Genomic DNA, 22,066 nt, shown 5'->3' with positions numbered 1-22,066 from the left:
TTAAGAATTTCCTGAATACGACCGGGCCGTTTATTGTAACCTTTATGTGTAGAGAAAAGAGAAAACAGCTTATTCAAAGTAATGCTACATAGCTAACACATTTGCTGTAAAATCAAACCTGGATGCATATCAACCTGAAGATGTGTACAAGTCAGAAGATTACCCTCACGTGAGATGAGATGTTTTACATTTGTGTCCTACAGACTCCTGTTCTTCTGTGACACGCTTCAGCTCCACTTTCCGTCTATACGTACAAAAAGCATTTGTTTATCACATCGCTCTTTCACTTGTCCCTCCTCGGCTACTCTGACCGCTTCTGTCTGTTATGTTAAGTATGAAAAAAAATGAATAAGTCTGCGGCACTTCTTTAACCTCCAGCAACAACAGCAGAACTTCCTGTTTAAGTCCTGATCAACATCTTCAAACGAGCCGCTTCCTCGCATCATCTTTAACATCCGCATCAACAAAGAACTAAAGACAGTAGACATTTTTCTGGGTTTGTCCCTGGGGGGGGGGGGGGGGGGGGAGGGGGGTGGGGGGGGCGCTCATGGGCCGAACTGCCTGGAAGACTGGAAGTGGGTGGGCACTTTGGGCTTGATGCCCTTGCTGTTGTAATAGTCAACCACCTGGTTGGGAACCTCCGCTAACACACTCTTAGCCAGAGCCGCTGGAGACGCCTGAGGAGGAGACAAACGGTAAATCCAATGCTAAATGATAGTAATAATAATAACCGTAACAGTGCATTTTATCTGTATGCCACTTTACATTTACTCAAGGCACTCTGCATGGTAGGAAAAACAAAACAGAAAAGCAATGGCAATAATAACAGGCGAGATGACAGTACAGTAAGAAAGAAAAGAAATCTTCGGTTCTTCTCAGTTCATGACTGGGCTGCTAAGAGTGGATTTTATTTTCCATGGCAACGGCGGTTTTATGTGTCAGTCTAACTGTAACTTTTCACTCCAACAACACAACATGCCGCCGGTCAGATTGTTTCTCTCTCTGGATATTGAGAACCTGCACCTCTGGGCCTGAGGCAGAGGTGATCCCTCAGAAAGGAGATGGAGTCTTCCCGTGGAGCTCGTTAAACGAACACGAGCCTGAGATCAAGTCCTAGATCTAATAAGACAAGGATGAAAAGAGATTACGTTTTGGCCCTAAGAGGTTGAAACCGGTTTACTTCAGAATCAAACCGATCAGGATTCCCCCAGGGGAGGTTTTTTCCTGAGCTGACCAACTGCGAGGACATCTCAAACTCAACGGAAGGGTGTTTAGAGTGAAGCGTCTTCTGGTCAGCCTCCTCGGCCCATCACTGTGGGTGAGTGGGCCGTCCTCCAATCAGAGGATCGGCGGTTTGATCCCATGTCCTGATTTCACGCCTGTCGCTGTGTCCTTGGGCAAGAAACTTAACACCAACTTTGCTCCTGTAGCTGTGAGTGTTGTGTGTGAATGTTAGTCACTGATGGGCAGGTGGCTCTGTGTGTGGTAGCTGCTGTCATCAGTGTGTGAATGGGTGTTAAAGTGCTTTGTGGGGTGGGTAGAAAAGCTCTGTACAGTCCTCAGTGTTTTGTTTCCTTTGTTTTTTGGTTGGAGATGATCTCTGTTGGTTGGACTGTACTTTTTAGCAGCAGCTTGAGGTTCTGCGCTCCGTCCTGCTGATCGTCAGAGGAGAAATTGCCTCATTTCTGGTTCCAAAGATATAAAAAAAATATGCATCTGTAAAAATGAATGGAGAAGATGAATCATACCTGGGGAGTAGAGTCTGTGACCGTCAGACGTCGGCTAAATACCAAAATGAATTCTACAGGAATACATTATTTCCCACTTAGGACTGCTTGGCGGATTGCCCCCACATCCCTCGCCCAAGCATCTCCCTCCATAATGTGAAAAACTAATTTGTTCAATAACTTCCAATATGCTCTCATCCAGATTCAAGACTCTCCTCTTCTGGGTTTATTATCTTGTCCAGAATCCAATATTCTGCGCTCTAAACGTTATATAAATAATCACTGTATGAGTTTATATCAGGAAGACATCTTTTAAATTAACACACCATCTGGCAGCCACGCGTCGTTGTGGTGAGCAGCTAAATGTGTTTGCTATAATTACTTAATTTACTCGGAAAAACAAGAGATTATAAATAAATGTGGAAAAGCAAAGCCAACATGGCAAATCATATTTTTTGGGAGTCCTGTTTGCTGATACAAAATTAGGAGTTGATGTTGTTGTTGACTACAGAGAGTTGATTGCAGTTAATTTGAATTAAAACGGTTGAAATCAGTTTTTTGGCATTTTGAAGATTGAAAGTAATCACTTTCTGCCCCTCTCATTAGTTGTGGGGATGGAATAAAACAACGAAGAGGAGGCAGAAGAAGAGGATGATCATAAATAAACCACCTTGACTTAAAGATATGAGTTCCCTCCTTTGTCTGCTCGTGTTTTTTAGCTAGAAACTCTGCTATTTCTTTGCAGGTAACGTGAGGCCTTTATCGACTGATAATAGAAAGACGTGATGCTGACAGCGGCCTCCTGAGTGAATGCTCCTTGCAAAAATGTCTTCTCACAATGAGGCTGGAAAAAAAACAAAGAAACCAAACAATAAAGGACCTAAATGGCGCCCTGTGGGAAGGTCGAGGTGGACTCACGTGTTTGAAGTTGCGGAAGGGGACGAACTGGACAATGTCCCTGAAGACAGGTTCCCCTTTGGGGGACCGCAGGATCCCGTCGTCTCCGTCCAGCATCTGCATGTCGCTGAAGTCGGCGTTACCGATCCCCACGATGATGACGGACATGGGGAGGTGGGAGGCCTGGACGATGGCCTCCCTGGTGTCTGCCATGTCGGTGATGACACCGTCCGTCAGGATCAGCAGGATGAAGTATTGCTGCGGGACGGAGGACGTGAAAGCAGACTTGTCAAGACTTAGCAGGAAACCACTACCATACCGTAACTATGACAACGACAGAGCTATGTTGTATCTGATTGGTTTAGACCAGGAGACAACCTCTGGTTCTGTGGACTGAGGCGTGCATTCTCTGTATCTACTCCTCTGGTCCCACACACATGATTTATTCCCTACATTTTCTCTCTCTCACCATGGCTTCTTTGGTGTGGACCTCCTGTGAGGCGGAGTTGGCGACCTTCTGGATGATGGGGGCGATGTTGGTGGGTCCGTAAAGCCGCAGCTTGGGGAGGCAGGCCTGGTAGGCCTCCACCACGCCCTGGATCCCTGACGGAGCAACCCAAAGAAGCCTTGTTTCTATGACACGTTCTGATCATTTGCTTGATTTGTCGTCGCGTTCCTGGATTCCTCATCAGGAATCAGGAATCGTTTATTGCCATAATATGTCAGACATGTCTGTGTTAGAGGCGACGCAGCATCAAGGGTGATTTAGTGTGTGAAGTTCCTTCACCCTCACACACAAACACACACACACACAGAAACTCTCTCTCTCTCTGACTCTTAAACATCGAGCGGGAGGCAACTTTCAGCTTAAGATGAGATAATACGTAATTGATCCTCAGGGAGTAGTCATTTTTCTCGGAGAGAATCAAGAGCAGATACAATAAATAAGAAAAGAAACGCAAACAAGATAAGATAAAAATCCTATATTAGTCCTGCAATAGTGAAAAAATAGAAGTAAAGGGTAGTTGCTCGATTCATACATTGGTTTATTTCAACATTCTTTTTGCTAAGCTAAGCTAACAGCACTTAAATATATATTTAATGTTATTGTTTAGATTATTGTTTAGATCTTCATTCTTCTGATATTTGTGTTGTTCATATTGTTAATACTTTCTCAATGAAACAAAATGATAAAATGGTCAACTTTCTCACTGAGCTGATAATCAATCATAAAGATATGAGGCGGAGCTTCACAGAACCTACCTGCACACTCTGGGTTTTCCTCGTTAAAATTCACTGCAAAGTCATGGGACACCTGGAGAGGAGGAGGAGAGACAAGAAGTCGGTTTCATCTCTACATCAGAAACGAAAGAACTGCAACAATGACTAGATGTCTCACGGCAGAGTATTTAAACGATTTGGTTTATTATAAACTTCACAGATGTAGTCATGTCACTATATACTTATGAATAACGTTCTGTTTAATATCATTTTTGTATAAAAACCCATGGCTATAATTATAAGTCCTATGCAGTGTCATGAATACATCTCTGTGCAGGCTGGGGGTTTCAACATGCAGCATTTCTTGATATAAATTTCTTGGTTAGCAGAGATACGGAGATTCTGGCCTCAGCCAATCCGTGAGCTGAGCGGTTTTGATGACGTATGGGGAAAAATGATAATGTTTGCTAACGTTAGCGCCTGAGAGCTAGCTGTCATAGTAGACCAAGAGAAACAGATTGACAGTTTGAATATTTAACTTTTCTCATAATCTGACTTCAACCCATCTGGACATGCAGATAATCCCTTTCACACAAGTTGACTGCTGCATGGCATCATGGGAAAAGCAGCAGGACAAAGAAGAGGCCAGCTGCTAATCACCCGGAGACAGAGAGCATGCTGGGAGCTGAGGGGCCACGTTACCTTGTAGTCAGGAGGGATCTGAGCGCCAAAGCCGAACGCCGGGAACATTTTGTCACTGCGAGAAGAAAAATAGAAAAAGAAACAATGGAGTCAGAGGTCAAATATGGAAACAAGGGCTTGTGATTGGCTGCCGGCAGGAGTTAACGAGCTCTTTCAGCCCGGCTCGTACTTCAACACAAAGACCCGGAGATGACCTGATTGGCTGTGGGCGGGTCGGATGATGACCCAAAAAAAAATGAACCACTTGAATCAAACGTTAAATCTGTTTCTTCCGTTTCCGAAGGTCTGCTTTCCGAATGAAAGCAGACAAAGGGACGTGTGGGAGGCCGTGTTACTCCAGTTGTGTTGAGCGTACTGTGCCTTTAAATGAATGGACTCCTGTGATTGGCTGCTGCGCTGTGACGTGGACCCACCTGTCGTAGTCCTGGCAGATCTCCCCCACAGCCACCAGGGCCTTCAGGTACTCGTTGGGCTGGTACGGGTGGATGTAGTGCAGCGAACAGCTGTTTCGAGGATCGCCGTTCGACGCAGTGAAGTCGATGGCCACCTGGAGACACGGCGACCAATCAGAGAGCACCGTCAGCTCGTCGGGTAGCTCACATGCCGACCTCGTACATAAGATAGAAACAACTTCGCCAGCGAGCGGGTGAAATAAGTATTGAACACATCACCATTACACATCACTTTATTTCTGAACTTCTTGGTGTTGGTTTCTTTGTATGTTTGTGTTACTTGGGTTGTTACCCAGTTTCATATCAATAGCTCCTTTGGAAAGATATTTACTGAGGAAAACGGTGACGTGTTCAATACTTATTTCACCCGCTGTATGTGTGCAGGTCTTTCTTTAAAGAGATGGTTGACTGCTGGAGGATGTGGGTCTGTTCCTTGTGGACTGGTCTTTGCTGACCATAAAGCAGGGGATGCTTTTAGGGCGGGGCTACATGGTGATTGACAGGTCTCTACGTCCTGCTCAGTCCAAATGTAGAAAACGACGGCCTTGTTTCAGCATGAACGGACGAAGTATGAAGCTCTTTTTACTCTGAAACTAATCAAAGAAAAAGCTCCACTTTAACAGTACTTGATGTCGTTATCGATGGAAGTCAACGGGGCAAAAAAGTTTTTAGGGAAAAGCCTCAAGTTTTTAACATTTATCGACATTAACTTCCAGCCTCGATTGCTGAGCTGCAGCGTCGCACTGGTTAAACTGGTTAGATCCCAGTGAAAGCCGCCAGCTGTAAACTGGGACAGTGAGGCTGCTGCTCTCGTCACCGTGGTTACCGTTTCCATGGAGACATGAGAAATTAATACCAGTGCACGGGACAGGTCTTATAATTTGTTTTTCTTCTTCTCTTGACAGAAAGACGACCTGAATCCGACCTGCGTGTGTCTGAGTGTGTGTGTGTCTGTGTGTGTGTGCGTACCTGTGTGTGTGTGCGTACCTGTGTGTGTGTGTGCGTACCTGTGTGTGTGTGTGTGTGCGTGTACGTGTGTGCGCTCACTGTAAACTGGATCTGACAGCCCCCCATGATGTAATCCAGGAAGGAGTGCATCTTGATGATCTGCCGACAGAACAATGCATATTTCAAAGGTTCTTAAGTAATAAGTAACCCTTCTCATCAGCTCTTTCATTCGTTCCTGTTTTGACCAGCTGACCAATCAGATTCATGGCCAGCAACCCTCATAACACACTCAATTATTGTAACGTAGCATGAATAAAACATTTAGATGAAATGTCACTATTTTAAGCTTTGTTGTGGTTCTTCTTTTGGAAAGATGAGAATCTGACGCTCATTTGAGTCCTGATGGTGATGGTGGTTCCACACCATAGAAATGTCTCTGGCCTTTGGTCTTCCTGAGTGTGGCGGCATGAAACCGGAGAGGACGACCCCCCCCCCCCCTTGACCCCCCTTCTTTAACCACTCTCCTCCGGCTCTTAAATGGCCTTCGCTCTTCATTTCCTCCGCTCCGCCTCCTCGTCTGTCGAGTGCTAATGAGCTGGCGCCTCGGCTTCTTGAAGAGCGGCGGGCTGGAAGCTGTCTGCAGCGTGACCCCCCCCCCCCCCCTCCGACCTGCATGATGCCTCCTATTTACTTCAGCATGATGCTGTTTGTTCATCAACTTAAAGGTTCCAAGTATTTCACCATCTCTATTAAAACAGCCCCTCCCTTACATAATAAGAAATACATGAGCTAATTGTATTAAATCACCTTTGAATGACGCTAGTTCTCTCTCCTGTGCGCCATAACTCGCCGTTGTAAAATAATCTAATAATATTGCAGCTATAAAATCAGTAACAATGAGTTAAATATAAAACCATATAATCAGGCCGAGGACCGTCCCTTTTTTAAAGTTACTGGACCGTTTTCATTGGTGGAGGCTATAAGCATTGGTAAGAGAATCATGACATCACAGGATTAATACACCGTTCTTTCTTCCACCTGACCTGGGTGGACGTCTGCTTTGTTACGAACATGACCGACGAGTTAATGAGCCGAAACCAGGTCTGAAGCATCCGATATCCCAAGATTGCTTGAACACAGCGTGATGGTCGGGTATGGAGTCACCTTGCACTGGTTCAGAATGACGATCCCAGAGTTCTTGTAGTTCTTCTTTTTGACTCTGTATTTGGGATTGAGGCACGGCCACTGCACCTGGAAACACACAACGACTCATCAATACAGAGATTATGAATAAAACGGAATAATACAGTAATAATGGTATGATCGGATTAATGTTTGCAGACACCGAGAGAGCAAATAGACACAATGTGTGTGTGGCTGAAACTCACTATTCTGTGTGATAAACAGCTGTTTGACATTGACGCCAGGAAACAGACATCTCAGGTGCTTTCAAAATAAAAGCATCCAGCAGCTAATCTCTGATCCGTTGGTCAGGTGAAGCTGATCAGAAAATGTTTAATTCAGCCATGAAGCCATGAAAGGAGCTGAATATTTGAAAATTTGAACCGTTTTAATAGCCTTTAAGTGCAGGCCAGTCTGTCCATGTGTGGACATAACGAGAAGGTGAGACAATCAATAACTCGCTGAACCCAATCACACAACGCATCAACGGCCTCGTGTCATCAGACCGTCGCAGAGGATCGCTAACGAGACAGCCGAGAGGCGCTTCCTGTGGCAGCGCGTTCTCGTGAGAACAAAGATGACAATGTGCTGGAAAAAACAACGCCGTTCAAGGAGCAGCTTTAATTAGCGTCTCCGCTGTCTGTCGGCATGAACAGAACACCCCCCCACAGGGAGCCTTTTCTAAAGGGAGGTCCCGCTGCTATTTGGCGCTATGGAATCTGGAGCTGCAGGACCTTTGAATGAAATGTTAGTCACGGTCTCTTACCTGTTGTTCATTGATGATTCTTCTTATCTCATCGTATCATATCTGATGTCATCATAATTCATCTCTTCATATCTCATCTCATCGTTTCTCTTCATATCTCATCTCACATCATATCTCATCTCAACGTACCTCATCGTATCCCTTCATCTCACATCGTATCTCATTGCATCGTATTTCTTCATCTCACACCGTTTCTCATCTCATTGTATCTCTTCATATCTCACCATCTCACATCGTATCTCATCATCTCACATCTTATTTCATCTCATCGTACCTCATCATCTCACATCATATCTCATCTCATTGTGTCTCTTCATCTCACATTGTGCCTCATCGCATAGTACCTCATCATCCCACATCGTATCTCATCTCATTGTATCTCTTCATATCTCACCATCTCACATCGTATCTCATCATCTCACATCTTATTTCATCTCATCGTACCTCATCATCTCACATCATATCTCATCTCATTGTGTCTCTTCATCTCACATTGTGTCTCATCGCATAGTACCTCATCATCCCACATCGTATCTCATCTCATTGTATCTCTTCATATCTCACCATCTCACATCGTATCTCATCATCTCACATCTTATTTCATCTCATCGTACCTCATCATCTCACATCGTATCTCATCTCATCGTATCTCTTCATCTCACATCGTATCTCATCTCATCGTATCTCTTCATCTCACATTCATCTCATAATGTGGCAGTTAAAGAGGTTGTTGACTGGCTGAATGTGAATGAGATGTTACAGTAATCATGGTCTCCTACCTGTCGTCCATCGATGGCTCCTCTCATCTCGTTGAACGTGGCCTCAAACTCCCCGATGTAGTCGTGCTTCCCGTTGGAGTCCCAGTCCCAGACGGTGCACTGAGTGGACAAAGAGACAGAGACGTCGTCTCTAATCATCTGTGGAACTTCCTCACACTGATAATATGTGATCATCTTTCAGACACATTGACCAAATGTTTCTAATCCAACGTCTGTTGTTGGTGGTGAAGATCAACTGAAGTGAAACAAGTTTCTGTTCATTCATTTTCCCTCTGTGGAGGAAATTAATGCAATTTTACAGAAGACTGAGGGTCAAATCTGTTTCTGATTAAAATCTGCTGCTCCAGAGTTTCATGTCTTTATCTTCACCAAAGAGTCTCTTCACAGTAAATGTAGTAGATGATATTAAGCTTGGTCAACAAGCGGTATTAGCATAGCGAGCTAATGAGCTGGACCTGGCCATCGGGTAGCTCAATGGAACCAGTGTCACTCACTGGTTCCACTGGGATTATCCAGGAAGTGGAAGAATCAGACGGGTTCATGAAAAATAGAGAGGAGGAGGTGAAGAAGAACGCTGACGGTCTCCCAGTGAAAGGGAAATATCTCCATCTCATGAATTTACAGAACACACACTCACACACACACACACTCACACACACTCACGCATACTCACTCACACACACTCACATGCATACACACTCACTGACGCACACACACTCACACACTCATGCATACACACTCACGCATACTCACTCACACACACTCACATGCATACACACTCACTGACGCACACACACACTCACACACTCCCATACACACACTCACGCTCCAGTTCTTATCTCATTCTGGTGTTTTTTATATTTTCATATATTCATGCAAGAGTTTCTCTGAGCAGGTCAAGCATTTACACACACACACACACACACACACAGTATGTAAATGTGTCCCCTTCATCTTCCTGAAGGCCATGCGACACAGTTGAGTGGTGTCCCGTGTGACCTGTAGGCGGAGCTACAATAACATTTGAAGAACATTGAGGTTCTTCACATGCTGCTGTCTGATTTTGTGTCTCGTAGCATTCAATTCTAAGTCGATATTTGTTTGAATCCCTCTATTTATTCCTCTTGATGTAACACAGTGTAAGATATTCATCTAGCAGACTGCACCTCGGAGTGCTACCGTGGCCAGCATTTTATTCCATGTGTCCATCAAGGTAAATTGCTGGATCCAAATTATATATATATATATATATATATATATATATATATATATATATATATATATATATATATATAGGCCACTGACTGGCCACTGACTGGTTGATACATGCATGCCGGGCCCAGCTGGTTAGCCTGATCAGTTAGCATCACTTTAACTTCATATCATATCCACGTTGCAGTTAATTTTGACTTTTGACTTGACATGATGCGGAAGAGGTAAGCGATGGTCAAGAGGAGTCAGGTGGGTCTGTGTTTGTTTGTGTGCGTGTGTGTGTTTGTGTGATTGTGTACACATGTGTTGGTGTGCGTGCGTGTGCAAATGTGTGTGTCCTCATTAAACTCAACAGTCTAACAGCAACACTGCCGCTGGCTGTCATCTTCCACTTCGTCTTCTTCTCTTCATCTTTTCTCATTCTTTTTCTTCTCCTCTTCCTCCACTTTCTTCCTCTTCCCACATAGTAACAGACTCACTGAGGTAAAAGCAGAGAGAATCTTTCGCTTTTCCACATGGAGACTTTTAACGAGCTGTCACATTCACGGCTTCCTTCTCTCAACTCGGAGGGAAACAATTTAGAGTAAATTAGCAGCTGAGACGGTTTTCATTGTGAACCCTGTGAAAGCATCTGGTTGAGGTTCTATATTTAGAGAACTCTCAGCGAGGTGAAGAACTGTGAGGATGTCTGTGAACCTGTAGTGGACAAACTTCTGACGTCATCCTTTGGGTCTTAAGCTTAGAATTCTTGTCCGCCATCTCGCTTTTCTGCAACCAGTGAAAAGGAAGTGACCATATATGAACCAAGGAGGACGGATACATCTCTTATAGAGACCTGTCAATCAGCGTTAGGCCCCGCCCTAAAGCATTTCCTGCTTTATGGTCTGTTTGACTCTAAATTTGACCATCATTCACTAAATGAACATCATGCTGCATTGAAGAAGACTTGAAACTAGAGATCGAGACCATAAACTCAATTTTACAATGTTTACTGAGGATAAAGTAGTAGGTAGAGTCATTTCCTCATAGACGTCTATGGGAGCAGAGGAGTCGCCCCCTGCTGGTCACTACACAGAAGTAGAGTCATTTCCTCATAGACGTCTATGGGAGCAGAGGAGTCGCCCCCTGCTGGTCACTACACAGAAGTAGAGTCATTTCCTCATAGACGTCTATGGGAGCAGAGGAGTCGCCCCCTGCTGGTCACTACACAGAAGTAGAGTCATTTCCTCATAGACGTCTATGGGAGCAGAGGAGTCGCCCCCTGCTGGTCACTACACAGAAGTAGAGTCATTTCCTCGTAGACGTCTATGGGAGCAGAGGAGTCGCCCGAGCCTGTGTTTGAGGTCCCGAGTCCTGTGCTAAGTGATGTTTAGTGAGTTGGGTTGGAGTTCTGTACCTGCAGCTTGCGTTCGTGGTCTCCGCTGCAGAGCGAGTTGAGAGACACTTTGAAGGTTTTCCACACCGGGTTCAGATTATTCATCACCGTCTGAGACACAGAGACGAGACGACGGGTTGTTAAAAAATGATTTCACCACATTTACAGGGATCACAATCACACTCGACTCCGCTGTGTCTTTGTTGTTTCCAAAAAAGCTTGCTAAGGCGGAACAAAAGAGAAGTTACTGTGTGACAGAAGATGGAAAAACACACAGAAACCCCTCAGGGATCAGAACGAGCTATCAGAGAGAAACATTCCAAAAATATGAAGCTGCAAGTCAAAAAACCCCAGAAAAACAATGAAATAAAAAGAAGACAAAGGTTACTCATGATGCTTTAGTAAAGCTAACTAAGCAGTTCATCATCTTCATCAAACATAACTACGCATTTCATCATCTTCATCAAAAAGTTCTTTCCTGTTATGAGGGAAGTTTATTCTGATCTAATTAGCAGGCATTGGATTGGATAACGAGGTGTGACACTGTGCTGTGTGTAGTGTGTGCGTGGTTTGTGGGTAGTGTGTGTGGTTTGTGTGTGGTGTGTGTACCTCGGTGCGGTAGACCAGCTGCATCGTGGCGTCGTCGTTCAGCCGGTAGATCTCCATAAACGGGTCGGACTTACTGAAGAAGTCCTGCAATCACAAAAAAGGAAACAATTCCTTTTAACATGTTTATCAGCTCATTTAGGACTATTGAGCATTAAGTAAAAACCTCCACAACAGAAATACACAGCATTTCTCCTTCTGTTCACTGATGAAACTTTTATTAATAGTAAAAGCAACAGCAAATAACAAATAATTTGAAATGTGTTCTATTTATTGAGCAGACTTGTACTATTCTTCATAATCATATTTCATGTTGTTCATGTTCAGGACGATCTGGGCCTTAGAGGAGAAGGAGAACTACAAAGAGACACAAAACAACAACAAAGAGACAGAAGGACTACAAAGAAACACTTACAGTTGCAAAATATTCTACCCCCGTAGCATATTTGGCTTATTAGCAAATTGTATAATTTTCATCCATTTGCAATAATCAAAGTAAACAAATTGATATAGGTCAAAAAAACGTATTACGAGGGTTTTCACCCAAATTCAACACAAACTGCGACTTTTAATGACTAGTGCGGTCTCAAATGATTCAACCCTTTCATGACAAGCATCTTTGGTACTTAGTAGTGACCCCTTTCAAATGATTCATAGGGGTCCATGTCCGCACTCCAAGACGCTTCTCACCCAAAAGCACAAGGAAAGTCGCAATGTGCTGAAAACCAGACAGAAAAGCCGTCAGAGACTTTTCTGCATCGTCCGTGTTGAGCTTCACGGAGACGTGGCTCTGTGGATCGATACCGGACTCCACGCTCCAGCTGGTGGGCTTCAAGCTGCTCAGAGCGGACCGCGACACGGAGCTCTCCGGCAAGACGAAGGTGGAGGAATCTGCTTCTACTCCAACAACAGCTGGTGCAACGACTTAACAGTGATCCAACGACATTGTTCTGCTGAACTGGAACCCTTCATCATTAACTGGAAACCCTTCTATTCCCCTGTGAGTTCGCTTCATTCATCCTGGTCGGTGTTTACATGCATGTTCATTAAATCCCTGACCAGAGAGGAGAACACACTAGATCACTGTTACACCACATCTGCCCACACCAGTTTGACTACAAATGGACACACGTTGTCTACAAAGAGACAGGTTTTGACTACAAAGAGACACAGTTTGACTACAAAGAGACACAGTTTGACTACAAACAGACACAGTTTGACTACAGAGAGACACGGTTTGACCACAGAGAGACCGGATGTAAGACCTTGTCGTCCAGCTTCCTGGCGCTGAATGACAGCTCGATGTAGTCGTCGTTGCCCGTCAGCTCCTCAGCTGAGATCTGTTAACACCAGAAAATGTCCCATTAGACTTTTTATTAACAAAAGTCAACTTTTGTTAAAAATGAAACGAAATGTAACGAAACAAACAACGATTCAGCTACTTCTTCATATTCTTTTGTTTGTTGCTGTTCCGTCAACACGTTGACATCCAACACATGAAAGAGAATAACGTAGAGGAGCCTGCAGGCTTTGAGATGACGTATCTTCACTTCATGAGCCGAGAAAGACACCCGACAGGGAGAGAAGCAACAAGACGTCACTGAAGACGAGTAGGAAGGAAGAAAGGAGGGAAAGAAGGAAAGAAGGAAAGAAGGAAACAGAACAGAAGGCAGGAAATAAAACATGATACAAGAAAAGGAAGGAAGGGAGAAACTAAACTGAAGCAAGGAGACTCAAAAAAGAAATAAAAGAAGGCAGGAAATGAAAGATAAGGGAATAATAAAAAGGAAGTTAAAGGAAAAATGGAAACAAAGGAAGAAGAAAAATAAATGGAGAAGTGTTCCTCCTGCTCTAATCTCAGACCTTCACCTTTAATCTTAAAACAACAACAACAAGCTGCAGCTGGTCTGGGATCAGGACTTAGTCCATGCTCAGATCTCCTTCTGTGTTGAACTTGGACTGATCTGGAGTCTGTGGCTTCAACCTTCAGACTGATTGAAGTTCTGCATAAAGAGGAAAACAAGCGAGTATCCAATCTGATTATTTGAAAGAGGAGGTAGGAATGAAGTAAGCAGCAGAAGAGCTGCAGATACAAAAGGAAGGACATATCAATAGAGGAACCTATAGAGATTTAAAATGGGAGAAATCAAATGAAGAAAGAAGGAAGGAAGGAGAAGTAGGAGGTAGGAAGGGAGGGCGGAGGAAACAAAGGATGTAAGAAGGAAAAAAGAAAGAAGTTAGTACTTTTGAAAGAGGGAAGAATGAAAAAAGCAGGAACGAAAGGAAGTAATGAAGGAAGGAAGGAAGGAAGGAAGGAAGGAAGGAAGGAAGGAAGGAAGGAAGGAAGGAAGGAAGGAAGGAAGGAAGGAAGGAAGGAAGGAAGGAAGGAGGGAATGGAAGAATATACTAATAATATACTAGAACAATTAACATGATAATATATATTTTTAAAAGGAAAGAATGCTCTGATCTGCTGCTTCCTGCTCTGAAATCCTTTCAAAGTAAAAATCTCCTGAACTGTTTTGTGTGCTCACAGATTAAAGGAAGGCGTAAATCTGAGAGCGCCCCAAACATCCTACTTCCTGTCTGGACGAGGCGTTCAGAGAAACAGAAGGAGAGGAGAAGAGTGAACATTTTCGTTGGTTTCCCAGGACCTCACAACAGCTGGAGGAGCTGAGTGTGGATTTCCTCCTCCGTGAAGGGGTAAATGGAAAGAGGAGAAGGAGACGAGGGCAAGGATGGAGAAGAGAAGGAAGGAAGGACCGATGGAAAGGACAGAGGAGAGAAGTGATGAAGCAGTATGGTGACACAGTGAAGCTCACCGTGATGATGGTTTTCGACACGGTTCCTCCTGGTCTGAGCAGAGCTTTGCACAGTTTCCTCTGAGAGATGATCTGCATACACACACACACACACACACACACACACACACACACACACACACACAGGAGCCAAGGTAATACAAATCTCAGTCGTAACCTTGAATGTTTCATTCTATGAAACAAGCCTCTCAGGAGGAGCATGTTTCTATGAGGGACCCTCTCCTCCTCCTCCTCCTCCTCCTCCTCCTCGTGCCTGTGTACTGGGCTCCGTCTCAGCCCAGAGGAGGAGGAGGAGGAGGAAAGAGTTCGTCTTGAAGGTGTCACAGTGTTAATTATAATATGGGCGAGCAACGTTTGAATCCTATAAAAAGTTCTTTCTTTTTCCTGCGTTTTACATCAAAAGTCCAGAAACACGGCTGTTTAAATGCAACCGTCTTGTCAAAATAAACCGGTGTCTTCACAGTAAAGTCAGATGGTTTAGGTAACAAACAACATAGATCATGAAGATCTTCTGAACAGAAAAGACCATCTTTGTTTGTCAGGGAAATGTCCCGGATTTCAGTTTAAATATGCCATTTGATAAGATAATTATGAATATTAAAGTTGCCTTTTCTCCACCACACTTCATCCGTGACCAAATTCTGAATACTAAAGTGGCTCATAAATTACTCAGAGTACCTTTTGAGTTCATTTGTATTTCCACCAAACAGTGATTTAAGAAGCTTTCAGAATAAGAGCTCCATCCTGTCACTGTGTGAGTGTGTGTCAGCCATAAGGACTTCATCTCCAAATGATGATCTCTGTTGTTTTCTGATGGTTACAGACTGATACCTTCTCCCCCCTCCGAAAACACATGATGCATTAGTCTCTTTTCAGGTGACATATAATTAAAAGGATTATTTTATTATTATTATTTATATAGTATTTCTCAGCTACAGTTTTTGAAGGTTTGGTCAATTAGAAGAAGCGAGATTATTGACAGCTTTCTGATGTTTAGCTCTAACGCACACACACACTCACACACACACACACACACACACACACACACACTCCTCTGACAGATCTCGGACAGACCTCTTCTCACGGGGTGTACGGTTGCCGTGGTTACGTTACCGATCGGTGGGAGTAGCCAGGGGCTGGTGACTCACCTGGCCCAGCGTGCACTCCACCGAGCCCAGGAAGTCAGCCTCCTTCAGGGCGCTGTTGATGTCGTACAGCTCCAGGCGCAGCCGCTGCACCTCCTCGAAGTAAAAGTCCAGGGTGAAGACCTTGGAGTAGGTGGGGTTCACGCTGCTGCGGATCACCTCCGTCCGGTCCACCTGCAGGAGACACAGTGAAAGGCTTACACTTCCAGAAGACAAAGGGAAGGGCGGTATGTGAATCGAGGCATGTTTTTGAGGGTTTGATAGTTTGACGAGGAGACAGGAGTGTTACAGCTGCATTCTGTGTAGTGACCAGCAGGGGGCGACTCCTCTGCTCCCATAGACCTCTATGAGGAAATGACTCTACTTCTGTGTAGTGACCAGCAGGGGGCGACTCCTCTGCTCCCATAGACCTCTATGAGGAAATGACTCTACTTCTGTGTAGTGACCAGCAGGGGGCGACTCCTCTGGTCCTATAGACGTCTATGAGGAAATGACTCTACTTCTCTCTTGATTTATTCCCTCAGTAAACATTGTAAACATGAGTTTATGGTCTCAGTCTCTAGTTTCAAGTATTCGTCAATGCAGCATCATGTTCTTTTAGTGAATGATGGTCCATTTAGAGTCAAACAGACCATAAAGCAGGGGATGCTTTAGGGCGGGGCTACACACTGATTGACAGGATTCTAGTAGACCATAAAGCAGGAGATGCTTTAGGGCGGAGCTGCATAGTGATTGGTATAAGTACTCCTCAGTCCATATAAGGTCACTTCCTGTTCACTAGTGGATGAAAACAAGCTTTAATCATCGGGGATGATGACCACATCCAGTTCTTGTTTACAGTCTGTGAAAGGCTCAAAATAATCAAATTTCTCAGGTCACAAATGAAGCGTGATTCTTAAGCGGCTCTGCTCTCGTGTAGTTAGACGGTGGTCCCATACCCGGGGACGCCTCCTGTCCTCAGAGTTATCGGACAGATGCCTGCTCAGGCTGGAGCTCCTCCACAATGCTTCGTTAACGCTGCCTTAATTGGTTCGTTAAAGGTTTTGTGTGAATCAGCCCAAAAGGAGTCTCAAAGCAGAATATGTTAACATCACATTTATTCTGAGAAGACAGAAAACGTTCATTTATCTGCTTTAATCCAAAAATAACTGCGACATTTACATAATTAAATTTACCACGAGACAGGTTTTCACTAACTAATGTTCACATGGACCTAAAAGAGCAGATTTAATGTACAAACATCTACATGTACTGTTGCCAGTGATAGAGACATCATGAGGATCAATGTCGGACTCAAAAACCAGTCAGGAGTACCCTGACTACAGTAAAAGTACTACCAGTACTAGTAAATCCTAAAAATATTATCACAGTTTAAGTATGCACAGTACTCTACTCTCTTATATACTCATGAATCCCTTCAGCTGTATGTCTATACATACATACATGCGTGTAGCCCCGCCCTAAAGCATCCCCTGCCTCATGCTCTATTAGAGACCCGTCAATCAGTGTGTAGCCCCGCCCTAAAGCGTCCCCTGCTGGATGGACTATCATCACTAAGAAGGAGAATGAGCTTCATCTACATCTCTAAAAATACACTGAAGCAGCAAAGTGGGGCAACAGAAACCAGGTCTGACTGCTTCAGACACACACAAACAAACACATACACACACACAGACACACAAACACACACAGACACACACACTTTGATCCCTTTTGAGGGACGAAGGCGACTCTCAACTCTCCATTTTCTTCTGAAGATATTGAACCCTGAAAATATCGGTCAGTGGCAAAATAAATTATCTTAAATGGAGTATTTTCAAGATTTTATTTGATGTTCTCAAACAGCATAATAAGGCATGTAAATACAATATCTCCGTACATATACATCGCCCTCGGTTTCTGAGGTCACCTACCTCCATCCACTGGCCATGGGACTTCATCTTGAGGACGAAGCAGGGGTCGGGCTTGGACAGGGCGTCCCGATCCGAGATTCCCTTGCAGGTGAGCCTCAGCTCCACCTTGGTCAGACAGGGACTGTCGAACAGGCCCAGGGAGTTGGCCGCTGACTCGTAGATGTCACTCATGGCTGGAGGCGGGACAGGAAGTCTGTGCGGGACAGAGAAGCAGGGTCGTCACACTTCCTGTTTGGTAACAACTGCTGCTGATTGAGATCAAAGGTTCCAAATCCCATATGCATATATGTATAAATATGTCAAAGTCATGCATTATTCTATGAGATTATTGTAGACAACACTAATGTGATCAAATATCTTAACACAGTTAACACAGCTTTGTTTCCTTCCGCTGTGTGTTGACCTTGACACTTCCGCGTTTTTGCATAATTATAATACAAATAATTAATTGAAATAAAAAACTGTATGTATTTTAGTTTTGTTTCATTAATTGAATTAATTAGCATTAATTATCAAATCATGTAGGCTTTAAAAGTATACTTTTATGTAATTCAAATTGATTTTATATACAATATAATGCAGGAACAGCTTGGTTTTAAAGGCAGTGGTTTGAAATTGATTAATTGATTACACTAACACACAGATTAACTAAGTACCGTTAGCACACAACCTATTTATTATTTAACAAGGTCTGTCTGAGCTTTAACCAAAACGCCTGGAATGATATGGAATATCAGAAATCCCCATAAAGAACAGATGGTTCATGTTATAATATAAAGTGTCACAAGTAGAAACCAAATGAAAGCAGAAGCTGCCTCGAAGGAAGGAAACTTTGCAGAAGGATATCAAATTGTCCAGATCAGACCTGTAGGTCTTTATCTCGGCCGCAGAGAGAGACATTTACATCGGAGCTTTCATCTCATTTCTTCATCTCACTGCTGCAACTCGGCTCAACTTTTCTGAGATTCTGAGGTGAAACCGTGTCACTCTTCTTAAAACCCATTTTTACAGGCAGGCTTTTACACGATGTTGTCTTTTTTACTGCTTTACTACTTTATTTATTTTCATTTAATCTCTTAGTTAGTTTTATTGTGTTGTTTTTTTTCTCCATGGTGTTGATTCATCAGGGTTTTGTAAAAGCATTTAGAGGTCCTGTTTGAATTGTTATTATAATTACCATATCAGCCAATATGTTTGCCGCTACGCTATTATGCAGAAACCAATGCCAGGGAACGCCACAAGTCGGAGAGAAGGGCTTTTTTTGTCTAAAACCCACTTTAAGTCAATGTGAATGTTTTGATTTTTATATACAAATAAGACCATTGCGAAGCTTGTGAATGATATAAAAAACATGGAAAAGAATATAACAAATAAATAACGCATCCGACCTTGAAGAGAAAAGGTAATATACCACTAAAGGCAACCTGTGACTACATCAACAAAAGGCAGAAACATGAAGCTAGTTAATAAACAATGATGTAAATGTTCAGGAAATGTAAATACAGACAACACACATTTTTAAACACACTTATTTTTCACAAGAACCGTGTCAAAGTGATTAAACCCTTAAAGTCTGAGGCTGGAAACAGAAGGAACTCCGTCCTGACGAGATGTCCTGACTTTCACCAAAAGTTCAATGGTCCCCACGTGGACAACAGAACAAGATTAAATCATCCACATTGAAACTGTGCTCAATCCAAGATGGAATCCTATGGACAAATCTGTCTCTGAGCACAAAACCCTTCAGGACCAACAAAGAAGAGAACATGTGACTTCAAAGCATCTTTGAATCCACATGATTGCAAAACAAAAAGATATAGTGAAGATGAGCTTTAGTCCGATAGGAATAGTTTAACATGTAAAACTATAACCTGGTGTACAAAGATCGTAAATGGTGAGAACACACACACACATTATGTGGCTTAACATGACTATAACTACACTATAACTACACACTGTAATTACACTCTATAACTACACTATAACTACACACTGTTACTACACTCTATGACAACACACTGTAACTACACTCTATAACTACACACTAACTATACTCTATAACTACACTATAACTACACACTGTAACTACACTGTAACTACACTCTATAACTACACACTGTAACTACACTCTATAACTACACTATAACTACACACTGTAATTACACTCTATAACTACACACTGTAACTACACTGTAACTACACTCTATGACAACACACTGTAACTACACACTAACTATACTCTATAACTACACTATAACTACACACTGTAACTACACTCTATAACTCTACACTGTAACTACACTCTATAACTACACTGTAACTACACTCTATAACTACACACTATAACTACACTCTATAACTACACTATAACTACACACTGTTACTATACTGTAACTACACTCTATAACTACACTATAACTACACACTGTAACTACACTCTATAACTACACACTGTAACTACACACAAAATATTTGTTATAATAATGTTATTCTAATATCCGTCAACAGATGGAAGTTCTCATATCAGCTGATCTTTGCAATAAAACTGAATGAATGAATCAACAAAAATGAATGAAAACTGAATAAATATATTGTTAAGAGACTGAAAAAAATGAATCAATGAATGATTGATTGAATAACTTAATGAAAACATGAATTTGTAAAACCATGAATAAATGAAATAACTATTAACTGTAGAAATTAAACGATTAAATGAATGGATTAATGAATGAATAACTAAATGAGTGAATAAATGAAGGAATGAATAATCGATTCATGAATAAATGAATAACTAAATAAAACAGTGAATGGATTAATGAATTGATGAATGAATGGATCAGGTTCTTCTCACAATGACTCCTTGAATCCACTCAGAGACAAGATGCTTTTAGATTATCCAAGACGTTTCAAAGAGGCAAAAGAACGAATAAAAAACCGAAGCTAAATCCTGAATCACATCTTTAACAACAACGAAATAAAAACATCACAGACGTAATATTAGATCACAAAGCAGCAGTTCTGACGAAAAAAGTGATCATGAATAAATAAATGAATAAATAAATAAATATCAGCGTGAGATGCTGAAACCATGATGAAATATCAGAAAACCTCATAACATCTTTATTTGGGATATTTTACCTTGAAGAAGAAGCTCCAGAGTGAGACAAGGCATCAGAAAGTTTACTGATCTGATCTGAGATCAGCTCCTCACAGCTCCTTCATCCTGCTCCTCCTCCGGCTGCTGGAGAGCCTTCACAGTCTGCAGAAGCCTCTGTGCTTTATAGCGGGAAAGCCTCTCCCAAGAGGAGGAGGAGGAGGAGGAGAAGAGAGAGAGAGAGCTGCAGCGCCTCCTGCAGGCCGTAAGCAGGGAGCACGCATCGCTGAAAGAGAACAAGCAGAACGATCCGATGAGGCTTTTCCTCTGATTAATACATGTGATCTGTTTAAATACCAGGTTTCACAGCCGAAGATCGAACTACATTCACATTTGGTAAATCTATATCACAAAAAGAGACTAATAAGGAAAATGATCAGAGAAGAACAGTTTGGGCCAGGAAGGGTTTGATCGTTTTCTACAAAAATCATAATAACGATAATGATGATGATAATAAATAATAACTTTAAAAAGAAATGCAGAGTGATTAACATTAAATTGTTATACTTTTTAAACGGTTGTAAATAGTCAATAACAAGTAGGATTATATATTCACACACAGAAACATTTTGATCCCAGTGCCAATGAAGCAAAAAAACATTATTGGTCTTTCATGTGGGGATCTGTGAGTGTGAAACTGCAATTCAGAAGAAAACACTTCTCCTCACCCTCCACCAGGGGTGTGACTTGTGCTTGAAATCATCCCTGAAGAATAACCATTTCTGCAAAGAGATCATCCAGAAACACCAAAACAAACACTGCTACGGTGTCCACTGGAGGAGGTGGGAGACAGGAGGATGGTGACTGAGCTTTCATCCCATCCCAAAGAGCAGGAGACACAGCGGACCAACCCGGACTCCTTGGTTATCGTCCTCGGGGACTTTAACAAAAGAAACCTCAGCCACCAACTTCCTGAGTTCAAACAAACAGTTTATTAAATGCCCAACAGAGAGGAGAACACGCTGGATCACTGCTACCCCAGACCAAAACCAGCTTTAAAAAATGATGGAGAAGAGAATTCATTTGGACCCGACGCCACCAAAAGGTCACTGAAACATATGTGCAATAAAGACCACTGTGGTACGTGTGCATATACATATATTTATTTAGTACTTAGAATATAAAGCTACTGTGGCCTTTGCGCTTGTTTTTTATTTTTATTCTT

General features: G+C 42.7%; 1 protein-coding gene across 2 annotated transcripts; it reads right to left on the bottom strand.

Annotated features, from left to right (window-relative positions):
* Positions 1-519: 519 nt before the first annotated feature.
* Positions 520-21,018, bottom strand: cpne4a (copine IVa). Of its 2 annotated transcripts, XM_037453931.2 has the most exons (16): positions 20,886-21,018; positions 17,748-17,940; positions 15,838-16,008; positions 14,690-14,761; positions 13,133-13,207; positions 11,871-11,954; positions 11,283-11,372; positions 8,675-8,773; positions 7,112-7,198; positions 6,047-6,106; positions 4,961-5,094; positions 4,548-4,602; positions 3,888-3,939; positions 3,094-3,227; positions 2,646-2,882; positions 520-677 (listed from the first exon to the last, which is right to left on the bottom strand). In XM_037453931.2, exons 2-16 carry the CDS (start codon positions 17,916-17,918, stop codon positions 546-548), a joined length of 1,653 nt encoding a protein of 550 aa, XP_037309828.1. In that variant the 5' UTR covers positions 17,919-17,940; positions 20,886-21,018; the 3' UTR covers positions 520-545. The 2 variants fall into 2 exon arrangements, with proteins under 2 accessions (XP_037309828.1, XP_037309827.1); XM_037453930.2 differs by having other exon boundaries at positions 590-2,882.
* Between the last annotated feature and the right edge of the window lie 1,048 nt (positions 21,019-22,066).

This window comes from Pungitius pungitius, chromosome 11, assembly GCF_949316345.1.
Source record: "Pungitius pungitius chromosome 11, fPunPun2.1, whole genome shotgun sequence".
NCBI classification, from domain to species: domain Eukaryota; kingdom Metazoa; phylum Chordata; class Actinopteri; order Perciformes; family Gasterosteidae; genus Pungitius; species Pungitius pungitius.
The sequence above is the reverse complement of the archived record's forward strand: the minus strand, read 5'-3'. Positions and strand labels throughout refer to the sequence as shown.